Raw genomic sequence first — 24,242 nt, 5'->3', positions numbered from 1 at the left:
GAGGGCCGTAAATACACTTCCTCCACCCTCATCTCAGATGAGAATTTGGTTGCCTATGAGTGCCTGAACTGAAGATCCTTTGGATTGGTAATTTATGAGGTGGCAGGCTCGGGCGCTCAACCCGGTAAATCTCTTTAATGTACTTCTCTTACTGCTTTAATTCTTTATAAAATAACTATACTAACCTTCTCTGCTATTGTCCAGATAATACCGAAATGCAAGAGGAATTTTCCAGGAAACGGGTGGCCGAGAAGGCGGCCAAAGAGAAAAAGATGGCAGCTCGTCGAGCAGATGCCGAAGGGAAAAAGAAACTGGCCGAGGATGATGCGGCCCGGCAGGAGAAGGCGGCCCGACTAGAGGAATCAACTCGGATGGAATCCCCACCAGAGCATCATGCTTTCCAGGTGGAATCCTAGGACTCTAAATACCATATCCCTCTCCGCCAGAGGAAGCAAAAGGCTGTCACAAGCCCCGAGCTGATTCTGGTTAGGAGTAACCAGGAAGGAGAACATGGTACCTCTCGGGCGAATCAACCAGCCACTCTTCCCCGCCAACAGCCTACTCAAGAACCCCTTCTTCCTGAACAGCCCACCCGGGCTAAAATATTTCTGGAGGGACCCACTCCAACCGAGCTAAGGCTTTTTAAGCAGATGCTCATTCCTGATGAGGAGGCACATCTAAAGAGCTCCCGGCCTTCTCCCAAACTTTTGGAAGGTTGTAATCGGGTTATCTCCGTAAGCTCCTTGCCCTTTTTTTGACTAACTCCTTATGAACAGGGCGTCTAGTTGCTGATCTCGGCCTTCGAAGAGGTAGCCGCTGCAGCCACTATTTCTAATAATCAAGCCCGACAATTCCAGGACACCCAGGAACGACTATAGGGGGAATTGTCCCGGGCTCAATCCCTTCATGAAGATAAAGTGGCCAGCTTGCAGTCTACTTTGCACAAGGCCGACAAACTGTTGGAGAAGGCCCGGGACAACATCAACAAATGCATCATTCGAGAGGAGACTCTGCAAGGGCATTACTCTGTCCTTGAAGCCAGGAATAAATCCCTGTTTGAGGATATGGAAAGACCAATGTCCCGAGCAGAGTCCGCTGAAAGAGCCCGAGCTGCTACTGAACAAGCTAAGGAGCAACTGTAGGCCTCCTTCCTCCTCTCTTAATAATTCAAAGCGTCAGTGGAAGATAGCGCCTATCTTTTCTTCAAGACCGGCTTTTTCAAATGCCGAGAACAATTTGAAGAAGCCGGGTTGCTACCTGCGGATAGGAAATACTTCCCTGACCTGGATAAAGCTATAGCATCCCTTCCCAAGGATGCAGGGGAGGAAAATGAGGACTCCGAAAAAGAAAAGCAGCCGGGGTCAGACCATGTGAATATAAATTAGGGTTGTAATAGTTTTTCTCTTTGTTGTAATCACTGCCCTCGGGCATTTCATGAATGATTTTTTTTTTTTGCTTCCATAAATGCATAAAAATTATACAATTAACCCGTCTTTGAAGAGTTAATCCAACATTGTTTGTGAATGATGAAACTAAAAAATTTTCTAAGTGTTGGAGAATAACTGGTAACTTCAAATAATTAGTTGGGATGTTGATTCCTGGACTGAATAATAAATCCTTGTACTTAATAAATGCTCGAGCCTTGTGCCGGGGATCAAGTCCCGGGACTTGGGAATGGTCGAGGTGTGGTGCCTCGAGCCAGCGTGTAGAGCCTTGAGCTTATTAATAACCAAGGTACGGAGCCTTGGGCCGGGATCATATCCCGGGACTCGGGAATGGTTGAGGTGTGGTGCCCCGAGCCAGGGTGTAGAGCCCTGGGCTTATTAATAACCAAGGTACGGAGCCTTGGGCCGGGATCATATCCCGGGACTTGGGAATGGTCGAGGTGTGGTGTCCTGAGCTAGGGTGTAGAGCCCTGGACTTATTAAGAACCAAGGTACGGAGCCTTGGGCTGGGGATCATGCTCCGGGACTTGGAAATGGTCGAGTTGTGATGCCCCGAGACAAGGTGTAGAGCCCTGGGCTTATTAATAACTAAGGTACGAAGCCTTGGGCCGGGGATCATGTCCCAGGACTTATATATTAACCGGGGCTTTGTACCTCCCGGATTTAGATAAATCATTCACATACACACTTTCCGAGAAGAACAAAACTTTCATTATATCTTTCAACGAATAATTTACATCTTTCAAGCAAAATACTTTTTTAGATGAAATACATTCCATGATCGCTTGAGAGAGCGTCCTTGAGCATCCTCTAGATAAAAAGCTCACGAGCTAACCTTCCGGGTTATTTTAAAAGGTCCTTCCCACCGAGCTTCCAACTTTCCCACATCTCCAGCTAGATTAATTTTTCACGAACAGATCTCCTACTTGGAAGTCTCGGATTCAGACTCTCTTGTTATACGATTTCATAACCCGGCCTCGATAAACTTCCATTCAAATTAGAGCCTGCTCTCTCTTTTCTTCCACTAAATCCAATTCCATTGCCCGGCTTTGATCGTTATCATCCGGGTAAGATTTTACCCGAGCAGAAGATTTTCCTATTTCAACCGACAGAACTGCTTCAAAACCATACACCAGATTAAAACTAGTCTCTTGAGTAGGTGCCCGAGGAGTAGTTCTGTATGCCCAGAGAACACTAGACAATTCCTCCACCCAGTCTTTTCCTTTGCCATGTAGCCTTGTTTTTAAGGCTTGTACAATAATCCTGTTTACAACCTCTGTTTGACAATTGGCCTGAGGATAAGCAACATAAGTGAAAGACTGAATGATTTTCATTTCCTGACACCAAGCTGTGATCTCCTTTCCCTGAAACTGCCTCCCATTGTCTGAGATTAGTCAGCTGGGGACTCCAAATCGGCACACAATATTCTTCCATAGAAACTTCAAAACTTAATTCTCAGTAATCTTTGTCAGGGGCTCGTCTTCAACCCATTTATATAAATAATCAACTGCTACCAGTAAAAATTTCTTCTGAGCTCGGGCAATTGAAAAGGGACCCACAATATCCATGTCCCATTGATCAAAGGGGCAAAATGCGCAGATAGGCTTCATGAGAGTGGCTGGGCTGTGTTGAAAAATTGAATGATGTTGACAATCTTCGCAGGCCCTGACCACTCGAGCAGAATCTTGGCTCATAGTAGGTCACCAGAATCCGGCAAGCATTGCTTTCCGAGCTAATACTATTCCTCTGAGATGCTCTCCGCAACACTCCTCATGAATCTCCCGGAGGACATAATCCACCTCTCCCATAGATAAGCATTTGAACAAAGGTCCCTGAAATGATCTCCTGTACAAAATGTTATTTAAGATAACAAACCTGTGAGCTTGCCTCTTGATTTTCTGAGCTTGACCTTTATCTTCAGGTAATTCATTGTTTGCAATAAATTTTATCGAGGGTGTCATCCATGAATCCTCTGATATTGGCAATGTTTCTTCTTCCGTGGAGAGGATTAGCCGGGAAACATTCAATACTTCTCGGATACTGACTTCTCATAAGGAGGCGGCTATTTTTCCAAAGCATCTGCTTCCTCATTTTCTTCCCGAGGTATTTGCTCAATACTCCAATCTACAAAAACTTCCGCCTGGGCTTTTATGAGCTTGAGATATTTAAGCATCATGTCATCCTTAGCTTCATAAATTCCCTTTATCTGTTGAGTGATCAACTGTGAATCAGAGTACAAAATAATCCGAGAAGCTCCAACTTCCCGGACAGCTCGGATACCGGCGAGAACCGCCTCATACTCTGCCTCATTGTTAGTTACCCGGGAGTAAATTCTTAGTGCCAGTTTAAACTTCTCTCCCGGGGGAGCTATTATTACTACTATTACCCCACATCCTGAAAGGCTAGATGCCCTATCCACAAATATTATCAAAATCTCCTCTTCATCAGGTTGAACCATTTCTGATAAGAAGTCTGACAAGGCCTATGCTTTGATGGCAACTCGGGACCTATACTCAATGTCATACTCACCCAACTCCACTGTCCACTTGATCATCCGCCCGGATACTTCTGAATGAGTCATTATCCTCCCAAGATGAGTATTAGTAAGTACAATAATTTGATGCGACATAAAATAAGGTCGCAGCTTCTGGGTGATCATGATCAAAGCCCAAGCAATCTTTTCTACTTCACTGTAACGGAGCTCGGGGCCTCTCAGAGCATGACTGACATAATAGACAGGCTTCTGATCAGAGCCTTCTTCTTTTACCAATACTGAGCTGACAACATGCTCTGTAGTAGATAGATAAACATGTAATTTCTCCCCGGGCTCTGGCTTTACCAAGACAGGAAGCTCTGCTAGATGGCTCTTAAGATCCCGGAAGGCCTGTTCACACTTCTCATCCCACCCAAACTGTTGTGCCTTCCGGAGGACCTGAAAAAACAGATAACTTCGATGTGCTGACCGAGATATGAACCGGGAAAGAGAAGCACTTCTCCCGGTCAATTTCCGAACTTCTTGAACAGATCGAGGAGATGGCATGTTTAGTACCGACTTAACTTTTTCTTGATTCACCTCGATCCCCCGGTCAGTGACTACAAAACCCAAAAATTTACCACTCTTCACGCCGAAGATACATTTGGCCGGGTTAAACTTTATCCCATACTGCATAAGAGTGGCAAAAGTCTCTTCCAAGTCAGAGATGAAACTAGTAACCTCCTTTGACTTGCCCAAGATATCATCCACATACACTTCTACATTTCTACCCAACTGCTTCTCAAACACTCTGTTCATGAGACGCTGATAGGTGGCCCCAACGTTCTTCAACCCGAAAAGCATGACAATATAACAAAATGTGCCTCCCGAAGTGATGAAGCTGGCCTTGTCTTGATCATTTTTGGCAGGGGAATTTGATGATACCCCTGGTAAGCATCCATGAAACTGAGCAGCTCATATCCAGAGGTGGAATACCAACTGATCAATTCTGGGCAGTGGGTAATGGTCCTTGGGACAAGTTTTGTTGATATCCCTGAAGTCCACACACATCCTCCACTTTTCAGTGGATTATGGCAACAGCACCACATTCGAGAGCCAAGTAGGAAACTGTATTTTGCGAATGTGGTCGGCTTGCATCAAGTCTTTTACATGTACATCAATCACTTTGTCTTTTGCAGGACCAAAGTGTCTCTTCTTTTGCTTCACAGGTTGCGATCTCGGGAGGATGTTCAAGTGATGCTCCGCTATCAGGGGTGAAATCCCTATCAATTCCTTTTGGGACCAGGAAAAAACATTAAGATTAGTTTTTTAAAAATTTATCAAACTGACCCGGGTGGAGAAATCAAGGTCTCGAGCCACCCGGATCTCTTTGCCTGGCCTGACCTCCACCACTTCCTGCTCTTCTTCTGCAACAAAATGTACTTCTCCCTCCTCTACCACTCTATCCATCTCCTCACAACCCTTAAATTTCTTCTCCTTCTTCCTTGCTTTCTTCTGGTCCACCCGCACCGCTTCAAATAACACTTCCGAGAAGAAGGTTGATCTCCTCGGACTTCCCTCATTTAACTTCACACTGGGAATTTAATATTTTGGTGGTAGGTGGAAGCTACAGCCCTTAGCTCATTCATGGCTTGCCGCCCCAGGATGATATTATACGATGACGAGGAATCCATCATAGTGAAAGTTGTCATCACCATCTTTTTCAGCTCCCGGGTGCCCAAATTTAAGGGCATGAAAATCTCTCTCTCTGGATAGACAGCATGGCCAGCAAAGCCAAAAAGTGTTATGTCCACCGCTTCAAAATGATATCCCTGCAAATCCATTGTATGAGGGCTTCTTTGAAAATAACATTGACAAAACTGCCCGAGTCCACGTAAAACCTCATAATGTCATATTTTGCTACCCTGGCTTTAATTATCATGGCATCGTTGTGGGTAATATTGACACCCTTCAAATCTTCCGGGCAAAAAATAGTCACTTCCTAATTCCTCCTCACCGCTTCCACTTCCACACAATCTCTTCTGCTCCTCGAATTACGAGCCCGATTAGAATCACCATCAGTTGATCCTCCAGATATCATTTTAATCACCCCCAAAACAGGGGGTGAGGATTTCTTCATCTCGGGCTCTGGCTCTCTTCTACCCCTCGGGGCACTTTGGGAATCTTCCTTGGCGCTGGGCCCTGGCTTTCGGGCTGCCCAAGGTAGCAACCTAGGCCTCTTACTTGATGTATTATGTCCCTGGACAGAAGGTGGGACATAATCTCTTTTGAGAGTCTTACAATCCTCCGTGTTGTGATAACACACCTTATGAAGGGTGCAAAACCAATTCTTTTGAGGCCTGGTGTACTGTTGAGATGGAGGCAAGTCCCTACAACATTCTTGGACCTCTCGGTCCCGGATAATTTTCAATGGCACATGATGAGAAAAATGTCCCGGGTTACTCCTTCTTATCCCCTTCTCCTTGGGTTTAGATACCTGGTCTCCTCTCTCTTCACAGACTCCCTCTTCTGCTTCTACGCCTCTTCCATGTTAATATACTTTTCTGTCCGGGCCAGCAAATCTTCAAAGTCCCCCGGCGTCTCTTTTGTCAGTGACCGGAAAAAGTCACCCTCTCTCAACCCCTGGGTGAATGCAGTTGTTTTAGTCTCCGGGGCTCAAACTCTCCTCCGGGCTTTGTTTAACTTCAAAAAGACTAAATGCAGTCTTTTTGTATCTCTTACTGCTACTAAAATGGTGTAAAAACACCTTCTGAAAGTCTTAGAAAGAATTGATACTCTGAGGGGCCAATCCCTCAAACCACCCATGCGTCAAGTCAACCAGAGTGGTTAAAAACACTTTGCACTTGATTCTGTCAGGATAATAGTGCAACATGACCATATTCTCGAACCTGGCCAGATGTTCCTCGGGGTCTGCATTGCCATCATGATCTGTAACTTTGGCAGACTTGAAGTTTCCGGGAAGAGGTTCTCGGACAATCACTTCAGAAAACGGGCATCCCTTAATAACTATCCGGGAATGACTTCAACCCTCCATCTGTCCCTCCAACACCCTCATCTTCTGCCTCAACTCTTTCAACTTCTCCACCACAGTCGGGGACTTAGATCCGACACTAGATCCTCTCTCTTCCATCCTTTTTTTCTTCCTCCCCTACTTCTTCCTCCCTTCCCCGATCTTTTCCCGAATGCATAGCATGCTGAGAAGGATCTTTCCGAGCTACAGCCTTCTCCACCGCCTCTGATATAATACGAGCCAATTCTTCCAGGTACAAGGTAATGACAGGTGGAGGTCCCGTAGGTGGAGGACCACCATGTCCTGAGATAAGTGTCTCATCTCCTGGAATCCGGGAAGTATCTTGATTGGTTCTTCTGGTAGGAGCCATATGAACGTCTTAAGCTCAATTTCCCACAGACGGGGCCAATGATGTTATCCGGATGAATTGGATGAGCAGAGTCGGGGCAATACAGCGGATAAAGGTAATAATGTTTAACGAAAATGAGCAAGGAAAAGAATATATGTGATCTTGGTCTTTTATTGTGACCTGCAAACAATGAGATGAACTCGTGAATGGGCGCCGGAAGACTGTCCGGCGTATCCACTCTGATACTTAAGTCAGCAGGTAAAGAAAAAATGTGAAATGGCTTGTATATGTGTGAACATACATGAGTGCTTGAGAGTTGAAAATTCCAGCCTCTGTAAGTATGGTAAGGCGGCTGCCCATATCCTGCTTCTGATGACTTCTTTGACACGCCAAGCCCATGTCGTTCTGACAGATAAGATAGCACATACCGATACACTCGAGTGTGGCGTGCTTTTCGAGGTAACCCGGATAGAAGTTTCCGGGAACTTGCATGAGAGCCCGGGCTCTTGGTAGCCCGGGGAGAAATCCGGGCACTCACCTGCCCGGTTACTAAAGAAATCCTCCTGCACATATACTCTGTTTTGGACTATCCATATAATATATCGGGTCATCCATGACCCGGACTCTTATAGAGGTATCAATGCTCAATGTAAAATCTTGGACGTTTAAGTGGGATCAAATCATGTCATCTTCTAGCACGGTGTGGTTCAGAGACGAACTAAGCGGAAGCTGGTGGGCATGTGATACCCGGTGTGGTTCGAGGATCATGCGAAAGCTGGTGGACATGTTACACCCGGAGCCAATTTTCTAGGGGATCAGGGTGGTACATGACCACGATATGGGTGGTTAATACCTGAAATACGGAAACCCCACAAAAGACTAGGCAACAAGGAGCATGATTGAACCATTTTCATATCAGAATGAGAGACATAAAATATTGATAGATAATACTCATTTAAACAAGGTTCACCTTCTTTAAGGAATATTATCACTTAAAAAATCAAAAGTTAAGAATGATTTACTTTGATCAATTCTGGGATAGGTGATCTATTGGGATGTTTCTCAGGGTGTGTGTGAGTAAGGATATAAACACGTTGAAAAGACCCGTATTGATAAAGTATAGACAGTTTTCAAATCTGGGGTGTTAATAATTGGACCAAAATAGATGAAAATTAAAATTTAGTGCACCTAAACCAAAGTTTGATAAATTAATATAATAAATAAAAAATTGAACAATTCAGTGGACACAAAAAAATTATTTTCTTATGTCTCAAGCTAGGACTCAATCCATAAAAAATCATTCAACGGTAATCATCAACTTTCATTTTAATCCATAAGTAATAAGAGGTAGATAAATTCAGTTTAACTTGGTTCGCAAACAAAACTGATCATTAAACTTATAAATAGGACTAGTAAAAAAACAAAATTATACAAAACAACTACAATAATAATTTATTTTTTTAAAAAAATAGAAAACCCTCATTATTGAATATACAAGTAGAGGGAGAAAAGATGGCAAACCTAAGGATTCTGGCTTTTGCTTGTGTCTCATTGTTGCTGGTGTCTTTCAAATTCGGAGAATGCAACGTGATTAAGTATCCTGATTTGGGTGCCAATAGGATTCCAAAACAAAACACACCTCCGAACCCTGCAAACGAATACCATCGAGGTTGCAATCCGAATGAGCGTTGCCGTCCGGGAGGAAAACGGTTGTTGAGCAGTCAACCAGAGGCTCCTCATAAAGAAATATGAAATTTTTATCCTTGGGGTGTCTAAAATCATGTTCTTATGGAACTATTAATAATTATTATTCTTGTTCGTAGTTATTTATTTTATTAAGAAGAGTGTTATGCTCCATGTGAATCAATTATTTTTTTACATTTTATCTAACTATCGGTATTAATTCCAAGATTACATGTTTTGATTCCCATGAGTTAATGCAAATTAGTGCAATCATGCATTGGATGAGGGATTGGTGCATGGCCACCAATAATCTTCCATATTATGACAACAATCGAAACGTAAAGATTAGATAATTTTGTTTTTGAAATATGTTAATTGAACCGTTAATGACATTTATAATTTCTAATAAAACGACAAACTTTAGTGGTATGATGTCATTGTGTACATAAGATGATAAATGAAGCCCTCACATAAGACTGGAACCAAAAAATAAAATGGATTATAATAGGGCTATCTACCCTAACACTCTAGGTTCTAGGCCATTGGCACACTAGGCAGCCAATACCATGTTTTGGGCAACAGAAAAGGTAAGGAAGTATCCAAGTGATCATTTGTTCAGGTGTTCGCGTGCGGTGCTCGGCCAGCATCTAGGTCGTTAGGGCGTCCCACATGCATGTTTCGATGTACAATGCTATGCAAAGAAATGTATCACACATGCAAACTGATTGTCACCAATCGCCATATTGACATAATATTGATAACGGACGGCCGATAGTGAGCCATGCGACATAATGCTCAAGACTCGGATTCGAACTTGGACTCACGATTTCGAGATAAACTCGTGTACCTACACCAAACACTTGAGGTACATATATGCAATATTACTCCGAAAACGTAAAGATGGTTGTATATTACTCGTCTGCGCATCCATGTGTTGTTGTATGAATGAGACTAAATGAGGAACACTAACATTTCAAGAGGCAGCTCATGGTGAAATTTGAAGGTACTTTCCATTGGGGTCACCAAATCACTAAACACAACCCTATTAATAATCTAATAATTTGCTTATTGAGCTAATAGTAACTAATACTTCTAGGCATATTTATTTTGTTTATCAAGATTGTAATTCGATTCTAAGTGAATCGATTTTTGTCATTTTTCTCTTTATTTTTAGATTATAGTGTAGTTTAGAGACAATATCGAGTAATGCATATATAAGATGGATTGATTTGTTGTAATAATTAATTTTTATTTCCATTCTACAAATGCATGCAGTTACATATTTACCTTGATTATTGGGTGCATGCTATAGCCAAACCATATAATTTTTTAACTGCATGCATTTGTAGAATGGAAATAAGGTGGTCATCTACTCATTGGTCCTCAGCCTACTTTTACCTTGTCACCTGAAGAATTGGCCCGGATTATATCCGACGCTGTCAAGAAGGCCATTGGAAAAGAAGGCCCCTTCCCATTATTCTACCCAGCCCGAACGTGAGCAGACACGTTAGCGAGGGGGAAAAGAAAATTGAGGAACGGAGGAAAGGGAGTCGAGTGCTGGTTCTAAATCCCCTACTGTAGCGGAAGAAGTGGAAGAGTTAAGGAGGAAAGTGAAGGTCTTGGAGGGGCAAGTTGGGGCTCGAGACAGCACTCGGGTGATGGCTAAGAGATGCTTTTTTTTTTTTCTGACGTCATCATCCGAGAGCCTCTAACAGGGCATTTCAAATCTGTAAAGATGAAAGACTATGACAGGCGTTTTGACCCGGAAGAACACCTCGCCCGGTTAGAGAATATGACTATGTTGCACTGTTACGAGGACAGGATCAAGTGCAAGGTGTTCTTGACTACTCTGGTCGATTCGGCCCAGAGACGGTTTGAAGGACTGTCCCTTCGGAGCATTCGGTCTTTCGAGGATTTCAAGAAATTATTCTTACACCAATTTAGTAGCAACAAGAAGTACAAGAGAACCACTTTCAATCTATTCGAGGTAAAGTAGAGCCCTGAAGAAACTCTAAGGCATACATCATGAGATTCAATCGAGTAGCTTTGGATGTCCCCTCCTGCGCCCCTAAGACAAAAACACTGCATTCACACAGGGACTACGGGAGGGGGAGTTTTTTCGGTCATTAAACAAAAAGCGGCCCGAGGACTTTGAGGATCTTCAGGCCCGAGCAGAAAGTATATTAACATGGAAGAAGCTCAGAAGCAGAAGCGAGATGCTTTGAAAAGAGAGAGAGTTGATCGGGTGGTGAGACTCGAGGAGAGAGCTTATAAGAGGGTAAATGTAGGGCATATTCCATCATGTGACTTTGAAGGTTGCCCGGGACAGGGATGTCCAGGATTGTAGCTCGAATAAATCACGGGATCCAAATCCTAATTCAAAATTTTCTAGGTCCGAGAAGAAGGGATACATCACCCTCCACAAAGCATGTTCTCAAGATACAAGTGAGTTTCGAATATTGAAAAAGGAATAATCTCGCACATCCGAACAATAGTACAACCCATCAAACAGAAGAATGAGGTTGCCACCCTGGTCTCAACATCCAGGGCCTAGCTCACATGTTGGTTAGCAAGATGCCTCAAATGGAAGAAGAAACCAGGAGCCAGAACGGAAGAAGGCCTCATCTCCTGCCATAGGTGTAATAAAAATGATTTCTGGTGGTTCCATGGATGGTGATTGTAATCCGCCATAGAGATTGTTTGGAAGTAGAAGGAGTAAACTGACCATCAGTTTTGACGCGGATGATCTCCGATGAGTCAGCCTTCCCCATAATGACGCTATGGTGATCCAGCCTCGCGTTGCTAACTATGACGTAATGAGAGTCTTTGTAGATTCGGGCAGCTCTGTTAATGTCATATTCATGGAAGCCTTGATGCAGATGGATTTACAGGGCACTAGTTGGAGTCAGTAGAAACAGCCTTTTTTGGTTTTGCTGGTCATTCCATGTACCCAGAAGGAGAAGTAATTTTTCCATTAACCTTGAGCACGAGGGAACTACGAAACTGTTATGACTACTTTCACAATTGTGGATGCACTGTCATCGTACAATATTATCTTGGGTCGGTCAGTTATGAATGAATTGAAAGTAATAGCCTCCACTTACCATCAAAAGATCAAATTCTCAGTCAGAAATCAAGTTGGAGAAGTAAGGGGAGATCAACCATCTTCTCGAAAGTGCTATGGGGAGACGGTCAGAGTGAATCAGAAGAAGGCGAGATGGGAAGAGAAAGGGAATAATAGGGCCCGGGAGGAGGGGGAGAAGTTGGAGAAGGGGGGAGTACATTTTGTTACGGCAGAAGAGCAAGAAACTGTGGAGATCATGCCAGGAAAGGAAATCTGGGTGGCCCGAGACCTTAACTTATCCACTCGACATAGTCTATTGAACTCTTTAAAAGCTAAATTAATGTTTTTGATTTTTCATAACAGGAACTGGCCGGAATTTCACCTCTGGTAGCCGAACATAGGTTGACCACCATCCCCAGAAGCCCGACCTATGAAGCAGAAAAAGAGGCACTTTGGTCCGGAAAAAGACAAGGTGATTGACTCACAATTTCGGGAACTTTTGCAAGCCGGGAACATTCGAGAGGTACAATTACCTACATGTCTCTCGAATGTGGTACTGGTTCCCAAAACTTCAGGAAAATGGAGAATGTGCGTGGATTTCAGAGATCTCAATAAAGCTTCTCCCAAGGATTGTTATCCTCTTCCCCGGATCGATCAGCTGGTGGATTCCACTTTAGGTTTCGAGTTTCTCAGTTTTATGGAATCCGATCAGGGGTACCACCAAATCTCCCTGGCCAAGGCGGATAAAGACAAAGCCAGTTTTATTACGTCTAGAGGCACATTTTGCTATGTGTTCATGCCTTTCAGATTGAAAAATACCGGAGCAACATATCAGCGCCTAATGAACCCAAATCTTCATGAAGTAGTTAGGCAGGTACATTGAAGTTTATGTAGATGACATCCTGGCTAAGTCCTGGAAGATTTCCTATTTTATTCCCGACTTGGAAGAGACATTTGCTATGATTCTTGTAAGGACCGTGTATCATATTATCGTAAATCCCATGTTGATTATCGATAATTATGAAATTGTCATGTGATTATGTATATGATGTATATCATGACAATGAAATTGAGAAAATGAATATTGAATATGAATTGACGTTGTAAGAGCTCGAGTGGAAAAGTCGGACGCCAATATAGTACAAAAATTTATATTTGTACAGAACGTGTGGCGCCCGGGCGGTAGAAAATGACCGCCCGAGCGCCAGGGTATGTAAAATTTGTGTTCGGGCAGAACACTCTGCGCCCGAGCGGTAATATTTGACCGTCCGAGCGCGGCACAACTCACACTCGGGGCAGAATGTCCAGCGCTCGGGCGCGAGAATTCTACCGCCCGAGCGCGAGAGCGGTGGGAAGATAAGAACAATTCTTGCCATTCGTTTTCTTCATTTCATTTCAGAGGCTTCGAGAGAATACGAGGGAATTCGAATTTCTTTCGTCCGAATCGACTTCGAAACGCTGTCTAAACGCGAAACAAATTATATATTTGTGATTGTCGCGTCGAGGGCTTCTGACTGAGGTAATTTTCTTCTAGTTCCAACAGCTCTAAATATCAAAGTGCTGGAATAGCCTGTATTTGAAGTTGAATTTCTGATATGTAGTAGAATAACCGACAAGAAACTTGTATTCGAAGTCGGAATTGAATTATTATATGAATTTGATTTGATATGAATTTTTGAAGTTTCAAATGTTATTTGAAACTCATATTAATGATTTTGGAGTATGTTATTGATTGGAATGAGTATGTTATTGATGTAGATAAAGTGTAATATCAATATCTTCAGGCTACATCAACTGGAAACGAAGAATTGAGGTATGTTGCAACCGGGTAACATACGACAGGTATCTGTATTATATGATATATGTCGGATTGATTTGATTGATTGGAATGGGATTATGTGTCTATATGCCTTATTTGTCGATTGATGTGGCATACATGACATTGAGATTGAGATATCGGTGTATAAAATAAATGTTTTGTTAACACACATCATTTTATGCATACATCGATACATGACATGCACGTTGAGCTATGATCCTTGGATACCCTGATATGATTTGATTGGATTCCGGGGTTTGTGAACACAATCGCTACGCCGGTATTATATGACCCGTAAAGCATAGACAATTGTGGCCCTATATGATTGGATATGAGATTTGGGATTTGATGGCGCTTTGCCGACGCTATCATACGAGTATCCCATATTGGCCGGTGTGCCAGCTCGAGCATTGATTTGATAGCGATTCGATTGATTCTGACATGTGCTCAGTGGATGGGCATTTGACCTGATACCTCCACGACATACATGCATTGCATACCATATATCATTGTTTAGATACTTGTGATATATATGATTGGTTGTTCCATACGGAGCTTTGCTCACCCCCAAGGGGGGCTGTTGTTGTCTTTGTGTGTGGACAATGGCAGGTACTCCAGGATATTAGGAGACCGGGGAGGGTACTTCTGGAGGGAGCCACAGCTTGGGCTGAGGTTTTATGTTTATGTCTTGTTCCCAGTATATATGTATATGTATCTATATACCAGGGCATGTCCCGAGGATATGAGTTGTTTATATGTGATTGGCTTTGATTACGTGTGGGCGTGTTTTATGATTTGAGATGAAATACTATTTTTAGTATTTAAATAAAATTATTTGGGCTCATTGTAAAGAAAATTTAAACTCGTTTTCCGCTGTAATTAGTTAACCTTAATCAGATTGCATTGTAATAACGATTAGGAGCTAAGGGCCCCACACTAGATGGTATCAGAGCATGGCTGGGAATGCTCGATTGAGTTTTGTGTACACTTGAATAGGCACAAATGAATTGTGCGCTTGTGTTTGAATTATTTGTATTACTTGCTCCTACTTGATTTGAATTGAGTAAATATTTGATGAGATTGACTATATGAGAAGATGAGATTATGAGATTGATATTGATTTGTGATATTCATCATTTGATTTGTAGATGGATCACACAAATGAGACTGCGAGTAGCAGTACTCAGAGGATAGTTGGACAATTTGAAGGGTTGTCCATGGCTGTTGTGATGGCTCGATTCCAGGATCTGAAACCACCGAGATTCTTTGGCACTGAGAGTGCTGAAAGAGCTGAGGCCTGGCAGAAGGATATCGAGCACTTGTTTAATATTGTTGAGTATTCCAAGGCTCGGAGACTGAAACTTGCTTTGTATCAGTTGAAAGACCGAGCTAAATTTTGGTGGGAAGCCGCTAAGATTGGATTGAAAGAGGACGGGATTGAAGTCACTTGGGATGTCTTCAAGGCCCAGTTTTTGGAGCAGTATTCCCCTCCTTCTTATTATACTGCTCAGGAGAATGAATTCAATAGTCTGCAGCAGGGAACGATGACTGTTGCAGAATATGCTTCGAAATTTTCTACTCTGTTGAAGTATGCACCTCACGTAGCTGGGAATGCGAGGGCAAAATATAACAGGTTTGTAAATGGATTACATCCTGCTTTATATACTTATGTTGTTTCTGGATTGCCTACCAGCTACGCAGAGGCAGTTGAACGAGCCAAGGCAGCCGAGGCTGGACTTAGGAAAGGAGGTCCACAGTATACTCCTCCACCTCCGGTGTCAGCTCAGCAGCCTACTTTGCGGCCGAGGGGTAAGAAGTTCAAGAAGATTGGCTCTGTTTCTTCGTCTTCTTCGAGTTCGAGTGGATCACGGCGAGGGAGTCCTGTGATTGCTCCCTACTGTAGTCATTGTGGAGGTAAACATACTATCGAGCAGTGTCGAGGTATGTTTGGTACTTGTTATCAATGTGGGCAGGAAGGTCATTTCTCTCGAGTATGTCCGAACAGGGGTACGACTTCTGCTCAACCCCAGCCAGGATTTAGAGGTGGCCCTAGTACTATGATGAGACCTGCTATTCCTGTTCCATCTTTTCGGCAGTCGAGTGTCCCACGATATCGAGGACTGGGTGGTTAGAGTGTCCAAGTTCCTCCCCAAGTTAGAGTGTACGCCATGACTGAGGATCAGGCGAGAGAAGCTCCTGGAGGCGTGATTGCAGGTATTTGCACGCTTTGCGATTATCCTGCACGTGTTTTATTTGATACAGGAGCATCTCATTCATTCATATCTCATGCATTTGTTGCATCTCACGATATTGAGTGTACCCCGTTGTATGATACTTTGTCAATAACCACGCCAGTAGAGAAGATTATTTTGTCTGAAAGAGTTGTGCATAATTGTGTATTGATATATGAGGATAATGTGGTATTTCTGAATTTGATTGTCCTCCCAATGCACGACTTTGATTGTATTGTTGGCATGGATATCTTGACGACAAATCGAGCTACTGTTGATTGTTGTCATGGGGTGGTTCGATTTCGACCGATTGATGGACCCAAGTGGAATTTTAATGGCAAGGGTTCCCAAGCCAAAATTCCATTGGTATCTTCCTTGGAAATGTCTCGATTGTTGACTAGCGGAGATGAGGGTTATCTTATCTACGCTATTGATATTTCGAAGGAGTCTTCTTTATCTGAGATTCCAGTTGCGAAATAATTCCCGGATGTATTTCCCGATGAGATTCTTGATTTTCCTCCTCATCGAGAAGTTGAGTTTAGTATTGATCTTGTGCCGGGGACTGCGCCTATTTCTAAAGCTCCCTGTCGCATGGCACCTTTGGAATTGAAAGAACAATTGCAGGATCTTCTCGATAAGGGGTATATTCGATCGAGTGTATCGCCTTCAGGAGCTCCAGTTTTATTTGTTCGAAAGAAAGATGGTACTATGCGAATGTGTATCGATTATAGGCAACTGAATCGGGCTACTGTGAAAAACAAGTACTCACTTCCTCGTATTGATGATTTATTTGATCAGCTTCAGGGTACTTCTGTATACTCGAAGATTGATCTTCGTTCTGGGTATCATCAAGTACGAGTTCGAGGCGAAGATGTGCCCAAAACTGCTTTTCGTACGAGGTATGGGCACTATGAATTCTTGGTTATGCCTTTTGGTCTCACGAATGCTCCTGCTATTTTTATGGATTTAATTAATCGTGTCTTCCGAGATTATCTTGACCGATTCGTTATTGTGTTTATTGATGATATTCTGGTATATTCGAAATCGAAAAAGGAGCATGCTGAACATATGAGACTGGTACTTCAAACTCTTCGTACTAGTCATTTGTATGCTAAATTGTCCAAATGTGAATTCTGGATGGACAAAGTGGTATTTCTGGGCCACGTCATTTCGATACATGGCATATCTGTTGATCCTGCAAAGGTCGAAGCTGTATTGAATTGGCCAAGACCTATGAATGTTCCTGAGATCCGTAGCTTCATGGGTTTAGCGGGATATTATCGACGTTTTATCGAGGGATTTTCGAAAATAGCTAAACCTGTTACTCAACTGACACAGAAGAATAAGCGATTCATTTGGTCAGATGAATGTGAAGCTAGCTTTCTCGAATTGAAGACGAGATTGACCACAGCACCTGTGCTTACTATTCCCTCAGGTACCGGAGGATTTGTGGTGTGTAGAGATGCGTCTGGTAAAGGTTTGGGCTGTGTTCTGATGCAACACGGCAAAGTGGTTGCTTATGCGTCTCGTCAATTGAAATCTCATGAAACACGTTATCTGGTTCATGATCTCAAATTGGCTGCCATTGTGTTTGCTTTGAAAATTTGGCGTCATTACTTGTACGGAGAAAATTTTGTTATCTATTCGGACCATAAGAGTCTGAAATATCTCTTCTCTCAATCCGATTTGAATATGAGGCAACGCAGGTGGATGGATTTCCTGAAGGATTTTGATTGTGAGATTCAATATCACCCTGGATCGGTGAATGTTACTGCGGATGCCCTGAGCTGGAAAGTTTATGATTCTATTTTAGCTTCTGTTTCGGTAGCCAAAGTACACGAGGATATATGTACTTCTGGTTGGACTTTTCACTCGAATTGGAATTCTGTCACTGTTTCAGCATTGCAAATTGAGCCGAACTTGATATCGAAAATACGAAAGGCCCAACGAAGCGATGCTCAGATCCAAAAGTCGAAAGAACTTGTATCTGCAGGACATCAGTTTGGATTTCAAATTTCTTCTGATGGTTCTCTACGACTTAATGGTCGGCTGGTAGTTCCTGACGACTCTGAGTTGAAATCTGCCCTTCTTCGAGCAGCACATTGTAGCAAATACAGTATTCACCCTGGAGGTCGGAAGATGTATTTGACATTGAGACCTCAATTCTGGTGGAAACGTATGAAGAAGGACATTGCTGAGTTTATTTCGAAATGTCTTGTCTGCCAGCAAGTAAAAGCCGAGAGAATGAAACCGGGAGGATTGCTCCATAGTCTTGAAATCCCGAAATGGAATTGGGAACATATTGCTATGGATTTTGTGACTCATTTACCTCGCTCGCCCAAAGGCTGTGATGCTATTTGGGTGATTATTGATCGGCTTTCGAAATCTGCGCATTTTATTCCGTATGAACGGACTTATCCTTAAAAGAGAATGTCCCGTTTATACATTGAGAATGTTGTGAGACTGCATGGTGTGCCAGTCTCGATTGTATTTGATCGTGATCCCAGATTTGCTTCTAAATTCTGAGGTAGTTTTCAGGAGGCGATGGGTACGCGTTTGGCTATGAGTACTGCTTATCATCCTCAAACTGATGTCCAGACTGAGCGTACGATTCAAACTTTAGAGGATATGTTGTGTGCTATTGTGATGGACTTCAGAATGGGATGGCAGGATGTCTTACAATTGGTTGAATTTTCTTATAATAATAGCTTTCAGACGAGTATCGGTATGGCACCGTTTGAAGCTCTATATGGGAGACGATGTAGATCACCGTTATTCTAGGATGAGATTGGTGAGAGACAATTGACTGGACCTGAAATGATACAGGAAATGAACGATAAGGTTCAGTTGATTCGGCAGCGGATGAAAGCTGCTCAGGATCGTCAAACGAGTTATGCGAATAAACGAAGACAACCCTTGGAATTCAAGAAAAGTGACAAAGTGTTTTTGAAAATATCTCCCTTTAGAGGCACTGTTCGATTTGGCATGCGAGGAAAATTATCTCCTCGTTATGTTGGTCTATACGAGATTCTGGATCGAGTTGGTGATCTTGCGTATCGATTGGCATTGCCACCAGCTCTATCTGCTATTCATGATGTGTTTCATGTTTCTATGTTGAGGAAATATGAACCCGATCCATCACATGTACTTGCACCTGATGAGGTTGAACTGGATCCTTCTCTTTCCTATGTTGAACAACTTGTTCGCATTATGGATCGAAAGGAAAAGATATTGCGAAATAAATCGATTCCGTTGGTTCGAGTACAATGGACACGACATGGTGTGGAAGAGTCGACGTGGGAATTGGAGAGCAAGATGCGAGAATCATATCCGCACTTATTTGATTCTATTCCACATGTTCCATTGTATTCAATGTATTCTAATCCGTTTACTGATTTTAGTTTTGATATGTACTATAATTGGTGACATATATATGTTTGCCAATGTTATGTATATAGAGATGTTTAAGATTTCGAGGACGAAATCTTTTAAGAGGGGGAGAAATGTAAGGACCGTGTATCGTATTATCGTAAATCCCATGTTGATTATCGATAATTATGAAATTGTCATGTGATTATGTATATGATGTATATCATGACAATGAAATTGAGAAAATGAATATTGAATATGAATTGACGTTGTAAGAGCTCGAGTGGAAAAGCTGGACGCCAATATAGTACAAAAATTTATATTTGTACAGAACGTGTGGCGCCCGGGCGGTGGCGCCCTTGCGGTAGAAAATGACCGCCCGAGCGCCAGGGTATGTAAAATTTGTGTTCGGGCAGAACACTCCGCGCCCGAGCGGTAATATTTGACCGCCCGAGCGCGGCACAACTCACACTCGGGGCAGAATGTCCCGCGCTCGGGCGCGAGAATTCTACCGCCCGAGCGCGAGAGCGGTGGGAAGATAAGAACAATTCTTGCCGTTCGTTTTCTTCATTTCATTTCAGAGGCTTCGAGAGAATACGAGGGAATTCGAATTTCTTTCGTCCGAATCGACTTCGAAATGCTGTCTAAACGCGAAACAAATTATATATTTGTGATTGTCGCGTCGAGGGCTTCTGACTGAGGTAATTTTCTTTTAGTTCCAGCAGCTCTAAATATCAAAGTGCTGGAATAGCCTGTATTTGAAGTTGAATTTCTGATATGTAGTAGAATAACCGACAAGAAACTTGTATTCGAAGTCGGAATTGAATTATGATATGAATTTGATTTGATATGAATTTTTGAAGTTTCACATGATATTTGAAACTCATATTAATGATTTTGGAGTATATTATTAATTGGAATGAGTATGTTATTGATGTAGATAAAGTGTAATATCAATATCTTCAGGCTACATCAACTGGAAACGAAGAATTGAGGTATGTTGCGACCGGGTAACATACGACAGGTATCTGTATTATATGATATATGTCGGATTGATTTGATGTATTGGAATGAGATTATGTGTCTATATGCCTTATTTGTCGATTGATGTGGCATACATGACATTGAGATTGAGATATCGGTGTATAAAATAAATGTTTTGTTAACACACATCATTTTATGCATACATCGATACATGACATGCACGTTGAGCTATGATCCTTGGATACCCTGATATGATTTGATTGGATTCCGGGGTTTGTGAACACAATCGCTACGCCGGTATTATATGACCCGTAAAGCATCGACAATTGTGGCCCCATATGATTGGATATGAGATTTGGGATTTGATGGCGCTTTGCCGACGCTATCATACGAGTATCCCATATTGGCCGGTGTGCCAGCTCGAGCATTGATTTGATAGCGATTTGATTGATTCTGACATGTGCTCAGTGGATGTGCATTTGACCTGATACCTCCACGACATACATGCATTGCATACCATATATCATTGTTTAGATACTTGTGATATATATGATTGTTTGTTCCATACGGAGCTTTGCTCACCCCCAAGGGGGGCTGTTGTTGTCTTTGTGTGTGGACAATGGCAGGTACTCCAGGATATCAGGAGACCGGAGAGGGTACTTCTGGAGAGAGCCACAGCTTGGGCTGAGGTTTTATGTTTATGTCTTGTTCCCAGTATATATGTATATGTATCTATATAACGGGGCATGTCCCGAGGATATGAGTTGTTTGTATGTGATTGGCTTTGATTACGTGTGGGCGTGTTTTATGATTTGAGATGAAATACTATTTTTAGTATTCAAATAAAATGATTTGGGCTCATTGTAAAGAAAATTTAAACTCGTTTTCCGCTGTAATTAGTTAACCCTAATCAGATTGCATTGTAATAACGATTAGGAGCTAAGGGCCCCACAATTCTACAGTATGGGATTAAGCTCAACCCGGCCAAATGTATCTTCGGGGTAAAACGTGGTAAATTTTTGGGTTTCCAAGTTACATATTGTGGAATTGAAGTTAACTCAGAAAAAATCAATTTGGTACTCGATATGCCCTCCCCTCGATCTATCTAGGAGGTACAAAAGTTAACTAGGAGAATTGCCGCTCTTTCCCGATTCATCTCCTGGTCTGCTCACAGGAGTTACCCTTTCTTTCACCTCATGCGGAAGGCTAAAAAATTTGGCTGCGATGTAAAGTACGAACAAGCATTCAGGGATCTCGAGAATCATCTAGCAGAGCTTCCAATTTTGTTAAAGCCCTAGCCCGGGGAGAAATTATTTTTTACTTATCCACCACCGAGTACGCTGTCAGTTCTGTGCTTATCCGAGAGGAGGACTCCGGCCAGAAGCCTGTATATTATGTCAGCCACGCTCTCAGAGGAGCTGAACTCAGATACAGTGAGGTAGAGAAAATAGCTCTAGCCTTAGTAATGACTGTTCAAAAGTTGAAGCCCTTTTTTCTCTCTCGTCCAATCGTTGTTCTCACCAACAGCCCTCTGGGGAGGATCATGACTCACCCTGAGATCTCAGGGAGGATGATAAAGTGGACAGTGGAGCAAGCGGAGTACGATATTGAGTACAAGCCCCGGGTTGCCATTAAAGCACAAGCCCTGTCGGATTTTCTTTTTGAAATGATTCAGACGAGTGTAGAAGAAGTTTGGAGAGTTTTCATGGATGGAGCAGCAAGTCTGGCTGGATGTGGAGTCGAGGTGGTGTTGATAGCACCCTCAGGAGAAAAAATTAACTTTACTTTAAGAATCGATTCCCAGGTCACCAACAGTGAAGCAGAATATGAGGCTGTCATCGCTGATATACAAGCCGCCCGGGATTGGAGCATTGAACAGATACCTCGAGACTATGAAACAAAGGATGAAAAGATACTCAGATATTTGAAACTCATCGTAACCCTGGCAACATCCCTAGTTGATCGGAGCATTGAACAGATACCTCGAGACAAGAATAGTGAAGCAGACGCCCTAGCAAAGATCGCTGCTTCCTTGTCAGATGTCAGTACCCAGGAGGTATTACATTTCACCCAGCTGATTCTCTCTACCGATGAAGATGTACCGCCAACCCCAGAAGATTCATGGATGACACCTCTGATGGAATTCATAACCCATGAAAAATTACCTGAAGACCACACCCAATCCCGGAAAATCAGAAAAAAAGCTCCCAGGTTTGTTCGTTAGAATAATATTTTGTACAGGAGATCATACCAAGGCCTTTGTTAAAATGTTTGGCCAAGGAAAAAGTAGATTATGTCCTCCGGAAAATACATGAGGGATGTTGTGGGGAGCATCTCGGGGGAACGGCGTTGGCTCGAAAAGCAATGTTGACTGGATTATGGTGGCCCAGCATAAGCTAAGACTCTTCCCGAGTGGTTCGAGCATGTGAAGGATGTCAGCATCATTCCAATTTTAGCACAGCTCGACCACTCTGATGAAACCTATTTGGGCATCATGTCCTTTCGATCAATGGGGCATGGATATTGTTGGTCCTTTCCCAGTAGCTCGAGCTAAATGGGTGGAGGCCGAGCCTTTGGTTAAACTTATTGAGGAATATTTGTTAAGATTTCTATGGAAAAATTGTGTGTCGTTTTTTGGATTTCTAGAAGATTAATCTCAGACAATGGAAGGTAATTTCAAGGAAAAAAGATAACATCCCGGTGCCAAGAAATGAAGATCACTCAGTCTTTCACCTCAGTTGCCTACCCCCAAGAAAATGGGCAGACTGAGGTGACAAACAGAATTATTGTGCAGGCTATAAAAACTCAACAGCAAGGAAAAGACAAATGAAGAAAGTGAATCTCGCAAGGGATGTCGGAAATTAGAAGCTCGCTGGGAGGGTTTCTTCAAAATCATTCGAAAAGTTAGCGAACTTTCTACTTAGAAGATGCTCATGGACGCTCTCTTAAAAGGCCTTGGAATGTTTTTGATTTAAAGAAGTATTATGCTTGATAAAATGTTGTACTGGTATCTATAGTCCAATAAAATGAGAGAATTATTCAGAAAGTTATAGCATAAGTCAATGGATATGTACCCTGGCCAGAGGCTCCGTACCCCGGCTTTCCAACAATTCCAGGGATCCGTACCCTGGCCTGAGGCTCCGTACCCCGGATTTCTAAAAATTCCAGGGGCCAGCTTCATACCCCGGTTATCCAAGCAATCCATGGACCCGTACCCTGGTCCGAGGCACCGTACCTCGGCTATCCAAAAAGCCCAGGGACCCGTACCCTAGCTATCCAACAAGTCCCCCTGGCCATGGGCTCTTTACATCGGCTATCCAATAAGTCCAGGGAACCGTAACTCGGTTATCCAAGAAATCCAAGGACCCAGGGCTCCGTAATCCGATCACCCAGTAAGACCAAAGATTCGTACCTTACCCAGGAGGCATGAGGCCCTAGTAATTTTTTAAACCCGGGAGGCATGAGGCCCCGATATTCTATTAAACTCCGGTTATTCTCCAATACTTGGAAAAATTTCTAAGGATTTGACATTATATGGAAAAAAGAAACTCAGTTATTATCAGGATTTAAAGTATTTTTAAATTCTCATTTAAGTTCAGGATAATTTTTAGTCTGGAGTATATCTACAAAGGGAAAGACAGGCGAAAGAATATTTTGTTAAATAAAAGGCAGAAGGCCAAAATTACATTAAAGGAACCGGAAAAGAAAAATTTAAAACCTACTCTAAATCTATTTCACTAGGACCTGGCTATCCTTCAGCCTCCTGGTTTTCTTTTTCAACCTCCTTGGTAAGG

The 24,242-nt window shown here is 42.7% G+C and overlaps 3 protein-coding genes across 3 annotated transcripts; 1 reads left to right on the top strand and 2 right to left on the bottom strand.

The window, feature by feature from the left end:
• Nucleotides 1-2,437: 2,437 nt before the first annotated feature.
• Nucleotides 2,438-3,406, bottom strand: LOC142520188 (uncharacterized). Its single transcript, XM_075623190.1, has 3 exons — nucleotides 3,150-3,406; nucleotides 2,960-3,068; nucleotides 2,438-2,815 (listed from the first exon to the last, which is right to left on the bottom strand). Exons 1-3 carry the CDS (start codon nucleotides 3,404-3,406, stop codon nucleotides 2,438-2,440), a joined length of 744 nt encoding a protein of 247 aa, XP_075479305.1.
• Nucleotides 3,407-3,507: 101 nt separating this feature from the next.
• Nucleotides 3,508-3,903, bottom strand: LOC142520187 (uncharacterized). Its single transcript, XM_075623189.1, has one exon. The coding sequence runs from the start codon at nucleotides 3,901-3,903 to the stop codon at nucleotides 3,508-3,510; it is 396 nt and encodes a 131-aa protein (XP_075479304.1).
• Nucleotides 3,904-11,989: 8,086 nt separating this feature from the next.
• On the top strand, nucleotides 11,990-22,672 carry LOC142520186 (uncharacterized). Its single transcript, XM_075623188.1, has 4 exons — nucleotides 11,990-12,322; nucleotides 12,409-12,517; nucleotides 12,621-12,919; nucleotides 21,698-22,672. Exons 1-4 carry the CDS (start codon nucleotides 11,990-11,992, stop codon nucleotides 22,670-22,672), a joined length of 1,716 nt encoding a protein of 571 aa, XP_075479303.1.
• Nucleotides 22,673-24,242: the final 1,570 nt, after the last annotated feature.

Source organism: Primulina tabacum, chromosome 12, assembly GCF_025594145.1.
Source record: "Primulina tabacum isolate GXHZ01 chromosome 12, ASM2559414v2, whole genome shotgun sequence".
NCBI lineage: Eukaryota > Viridiplantae > Streptophyta > Magnoliopsida > Lamiales > Gesneriaceae > Primulina > Primulina tabacum.
Note: the sequence above shows the minus strand (reverse complement) of the source record. Positions and strands in the feature narration are given on the sequence as shown.

Excerpts from the sequence above, each read along its gene's own strand:
- LOC142520187 (XM_075623189.1), bottom strand. The coding sequence starts at position 3,903 with ATGGTTCAACCTGATGAAGAGGAGATTTTGATAATATTTGTGGATAGG.
- LOC142520188 (XM_075623190.1), bottom strand. The coding sequence starts at position 3,406 with ATGACACCCTCGATAAAATTTATTGCAAACAATGAATTACCTGAAGAT. Across the intron at positions 3,069-3,149 it reads GCAATGCTTGCCGGATTCTG|CCCAGCCACTCTCATGAAGC; the intron begins GTGACCTACTAT and ends TTTTCAACACAG. Across the intron at positions 2,816-2,959 it reads CTCAGAAGAAATTTTTACTG|TTTCAGGGAAAGGAGATCAC; the intron begins GTAGCAGTTGAT and ends AATGGGAGGCAG.
- LOC142520186 (XM_075623188.1), top strand. The coding sequence starts at position 11,990 with ATGACTACTTTCACAATTGTGGATGCACTGTCATCGTACAATATTATC. Across the intron at positions 12,323-12,408 it reads TGCCAGGAAAGGAAATCTGG|GAACTGGCCGGAATTTCACC; the intron begins GTGGCCCGAGAC and ends TTTTCATAACAG. Across the intron at positions 12,518-12,620 it reads TTGGTCCGGAAAAAGACAAG|GAAAATGGAGAATGTGCGTG; the intron begins GTGATTGACTCA and ends CCAAAACTTCAG.